The following is a 4,987-nucleotide window of genomic DNA, read 5'->3' as shown; positions in this document are numbered from 1 at the left end:
TTCAGTTTGTTAATTTAATTTATAAAAATTATAAATTTTATTGTTATTTTTTTAAGAAGAAGATTTATGGTTGGAGGAATAATTTATTATGAGATAAGGTTTTATTATATTTTATAAATGGATAATGAATTGAGGATTAGCGAGGGAGGGGAGGAAGTGTTTAAAAAAAAAGACGTTTTAATTTTTAAAATAAGATGGATTTAGTATAAGGTGGTAAGTAAATGTAACGCATATAAGTACATATTTTTTTTTGGGACCAATTTTATTTATTTATTTTTGAAAAAAAGAGGAAACGACATCGCATCAGCGCTTATATAAGGAGTGATTTCTGGGAAAGAGTACTGCTTCTTCTCCTCTTGAAAACGCAGAGACCACAAAGTCGTTTTGATTTCGTTTCTGCAAAATCAGAGAAGAGAGAGAAAACGTTGAGAACCTCAGCTATGGCGGTGTCCACGTGTCCTAAGGCTTTCTCCTCCTTCGAGTGCCGCTCAGATCCCGACTTCACCGGCTTCCCCCGCCATGAAAAACCGGCTTCGGCACGCTTCGGAATGCGGGTCGACCCGGCGGCTCGCGGCTCTCACGGCCTTTCTTCTCTGATCCTCAGGTTTCCTCCTAACTTCGTGCGACAGCTCAGCACCAAGGCACGGAGGAATTGTAGCAACATCGGCGTCGCGCAGATTGTCGCCGCTTCGTGGTCGAACAACTCCGCCTCCGGTGTTCCCGCGGTGCCGGCGGCTACTTCTGTAGATGCCGCCGCCACCGCAGATGTTCCGGTTGCGCCTGTTGACGGTGCGGCCGGTGAAGATGTGGTGGTTCCTGGAAATGGGGGCTTACCACCGGTTGAGGGCCTTCCTGCTTTGAAGGAGTCCTCGTTCTTGAGCTCCGATGGGAGTCTCACCATTCATGCAGGTATAGATAAAATACTTTAGTGCGTTTTTAAAACTGTAATTTTTCTGCAATATTTTTTTTTATTATATTTGTTTGTTAGCTTCTGATTATTTTCATTTATATGTTTTTGGGTTTTCGTAATGTTAAGGGGAACGATTGGGTCGCGGCATAGTTACTGATGCAATTACTACCCCGGTGGTCAATACTTCTGCTTATTTTTTCAAGAAATCTGCCGACCTCATTGATTTTAAGGTAATCTTATAACTCTTATTTTCGATGAAGGTCAAATTTTCTTTTTTAATTTCTGATGTATTTTAGGAATGAAATCTTTTGTGGGTTTATTGATAAATTTTCTAAAACCCTATTTCGTTTGGTTGAAGTTTTGGTTTAAGTGTATTTGAGGGTATTTCTGTTTTTTTAAATATCTCTATGGTTGCCACGCTCCAGGAAAATAAATAGCTTATAAGAGTAATTAGTGGGCAGCTGCATCTTTACCATAAATTGACTTTGTTACTGCATATTTCTTTGTTGAATCGATATTTTAATGGTTTGCTGGATTAATATTCTTAATGCTATGGCAGGAGAAACGCGCTGTAAGTTTTGAATATGGTCGCTATGGAAACCCAACGACGGTGGTGGCTGAGGAGAAGATAAGGTTTAACATCTACTTTTATTGATGCCTTTTCTGATTCCAGTATCTCAATGTTGTGGATACTATTTACTCAGTATTATTGTCTTTATCTTATTCATCAGTGCTCTTGAGGGAGCTGAGTCAACCTTGATAGTCGCATCTGGGATGTGCGCTAGCACACTCTTGTTTATGGCATTGGTTCCAGCTGGTGGGCATATTGTAACGACCACAGATTGTTATAGGAAGACTAGGATTTTCATTGAGACTATTCTACCCAAGATGGGAATATCGGTATGAGTTATACACGTTTTGGAAGTGATGAATTATCCTGAGTTTGCTGTCAAGATACTTGATTTATTTTAAAGTCATCCACTTTTTTTTCCAGTGGATTTGGTATTGATTTTTGTTATCAATCAATATGCAGGCTACAGTAATTGATCCTGCAGATGTTGGAGCTTTGGAGGCTGCACTGGACAAGAACAAGGTCAGTAGAAATTGAGTGCTTTCAATAGTTTTATGTATTATCTGGCAAAATCATTGGGATGGAAATTGAGTGGCATTTCTACCTTTTATACAGGTTTCTTTGTTCTTCACCGAGTCTCCTACTAATCCATTCCTTAGGTGTGTTGACATTGAACTAGTTTCTAAGCTATGCCACAGCAAAGGAGCATTGGTATGTATAGATGGTACTTTTGCCACTCCTATTAACCAGAAGGCCCTTGCTCTTGGGGCTGATCTTGTCGTGCACTCTGCTACAAAATATATTGGCGGCCACAACGATGTAAGTCAGCTTCTATTGGTCAACCTTAATAAAGACTATAATCAGTTTGTTGATTATTGAACCGAGTTATAACAATCTTGTTATCCTATTGCAGGTCCTTGCTGGATGCATTAGTGGTCCGCATAAGTTGATCTCAGAAATTCGTAATTTGCATCATATCATGGGTGGTGCTCTCAACCCGGTGAGTTGTCTTCATAATCGATCAGGTTACTGTTTAATACTTTTATGTTGTTGGGGAAGGTTAGGTTACTCGACAACTCTCATGTTCTTTAGGGCTATTCATCAAATGCCACTTTGATTATTTCTTACTTGTTACTTTAATATTTGCATATTTTCACTTGTTACCATCTTTACAATTCTTCTGAGTCTTGTTTGTGGATGAATATCAATTGAACCTCTACTTTCCTCCACAGAATGCTGCATACCTGATCATTCGAGGCATGAAGACATTGCATCTTCGTGTACAGCAACAGAATTCGACAGCATCGAGGATGGCCGAAGTTTTAGAGGCACATCCTAAGGTACAGGATGCAGCAATTTGTCACTGGACAGATTATAATTTAATACTTATCTTTTTATTTGTTAGTATCGTGTATTGTGAATTGATAGTGTGACAACATTTTTGACAGGTGGCTCAGGTCTATTATCCTGGCTTGAAAAGTCATCCTGAACATGAACTTGCCAAGAGGCAAATGACTGGTTTCGGTGGTGTCGTCAGTTTTGATGTGAGCATTGTTGATTATTTTTCATCTGTTTAGCTTGCTTTCGTGAGCTCGATATATGTTCTTTCTACCTCTACTCATTGGTATGTTCATTCTCAACCGGTGTATTGCTTGACTATGCAGATTGATGGCGACTTACATACCACCATCAAATTCATTGATGCACTTAAAATTCCATACATTGCCCCATCTTTTGGTGGCTGTGAGAGTATTGTGGATCAACCAGCAATTATGTCTTACTGGTACTGCCCTTGAACTTTCAATATATTGATTGAAAATGTAATTATTATCTGTCAGTAGTAAGTTTTATCATGACAAGGTGGGATTATCATACACCCTCATGGATGCATATTCTTTAATGAAAAGATCAGCAAAGTTTAGCTTATAAATAACCCAAATAAAAGTCAGATTACTACGAGGCCTAAGGAGTATATAGTTTTGGCATAGATTCCTAGCAGAGTGATAAAATTGCTTTTCTGAATACTCTTTAATTGTTTTTATAACAGGGACCTCAGTCAGTCAGAAAGGCTCAAGTATGGTATCAAGGATAACTTGGTGAGGTTTAGTTTTGGAGTCGAAGACTTCGAAGACGTGAAAAAAGACATTCTCCAGGCTTTGGATTCTATATGAACACTTGCAACCTGATACTCTTCTCCTCAGGCTCCGGTGATCATGTAAGGGCGCTGTGCGTCTCCATCTAGTTTTTCTCTTCTTCATATGTTTCGTTCGATTTTGGTGGATACCATCAAATTTGATCAGCCAATCTTTTGTCTTTGATCTTGTAGCGGATGATGATTCATTGCATGAATAAAACTGCTCTTTGACGTTCTTTGTGTTATCTTTTCCGTGATTATCTTTTATTGTTTTCTAATGAGTATTGAGGAGAAGAGATTAACTTGGAATAAAGAAAGAACCTTGGTAATCGTGTCCTTGTTGCTCTATCTTATTTTATTCTCACTTTTTTCTCTATGGGATACTTTGTTGTGGTGCCTGTGCCTAGATCGATTTCCCTTTATTATTTCACTAAATAAATCTAATCCAGCACCATGGAAATCAGTTAATATTTCTGCTTAAATAATTTGTCATAGGATTTGGTTGTGTTTTAATGATATTTCTTACTTTAATCTTAATTTACGCCTTTTAAATTAATAAAAGTAAGCAATGATAAAAGGTGCAACTACCACTGTCGAGGATTAATTCCAAATTGTTGACCTTTCACTGGTATTGGTCTTTGAATGCAAAGACTTTTTATTTGGAGGGCCCTGGGCCATTCCATTTCCAATCCAATATTTCTGTGTTTTTTTCTACAACTGAAAACAAAGTTTTTCCAAAAATTAAAATGCAAAAGTTGTAGCTCGCTACTCTATTTTTTGAGCTGATCTTTGACTCCTTCAATAACTGCAAGGCAACAATAAAGAACCCAGAAAACTTGCATGATTTCTCAGATTAGTATGCTTGATTAAAATTAATACAGACAATTTTGTTTTAAGGCAGTGTCTTTATTTTGCAATTCCTCAGCCGCCTTGAAATTTTTTCTATTGTCGATGAAGATCTCCCTTCTAAGTTTATTTAAATGAAATATAAAATGTAGGTACATTTAGCCTTGAAGATATATTTTATAGACAATATTAAATTAAGGATGAAATAGTAACACACTGAATGTTGAAGAATGAGGATGATTAGTATTAGTGTGTCTGTGATGTTATTTTTTAAGGTGAACTATGATTAGAAAATATAAAGATATGTCATGCGCCCACAATAATAGTTATATTATCATATTTATTTGTCGCATATTATCTAAAAATTTATCAAAAGAGTGATGCATAATGATCTATACATGGCATAATTACACTAAATGAATGATAATAATAGTGATGATAAAAAGGGACTATTGACTTATCTAATTGCCACTATTAAAACTTTAAATGAGTGAAATACTCCGATGTTACGATTATGCCTGCTTAA

The 4,987-nt window shown here is 37.0% G+C and overlaps 1 protein-coding gene across 1 annotated transcript; it reads left to right on the top strand.

The window, feature by feature from the left end:
* The first annotated feature begins 340 nt into the window (after nucleotides 1–340).
* LOC133817965 (cystathionine gamma-synthase 1, chloroplastic) lies at nucleotides 341–3,860 on the top strand. The gene is made up of 11 exons (XM_062250625.1): nucleotides 341–909; nucleotides 1,037–1,140; nucleotides 1,470–1,543; nucleotides 1,642–1,810; nucleotides 1,944–2,003; nucleotides 2,097–2,300; nucleotides 2,395–2,481; nucleotides 2,714–2,821; nucleotides 2,930–3,025; nucleotides 3,146–3,264; nucleotides 3,529–3,860. The coding sequence occupies exons 1-11, from the start codon at nucleotides 441–443 to the stop codon at nucleotides 3,650–3,652; spliced, it is 1,614 nt and encodes a 537-aa protein (XP_062106609.1). The 5' UTR covers nucleotides 341–440; the 3' UTR covers nucleotides 3,653–3,860.
* Nucleotides 3,861–4,987: the final 1,127 nt, after the last annotated feature.

The sequence above is a fragment of the Humulus lupulus genome, chromosome 2, assembly GCF_963169125.1.
Source record: "Humulus lupulus chromosome 2, drHumLupu1.1, whole genome shotgun sequence".
NCBI classification, from domain to species: domain Eukaryota; kingdom Viridiplantae; phylum Streptophyta; class Magnoliopsida; order Rosales; family Cannabaceae; genus Humulus; species Humulus lupulus.
This window is presented reverse-complemented; position numbering and strand designations above follow the sequence as displayed.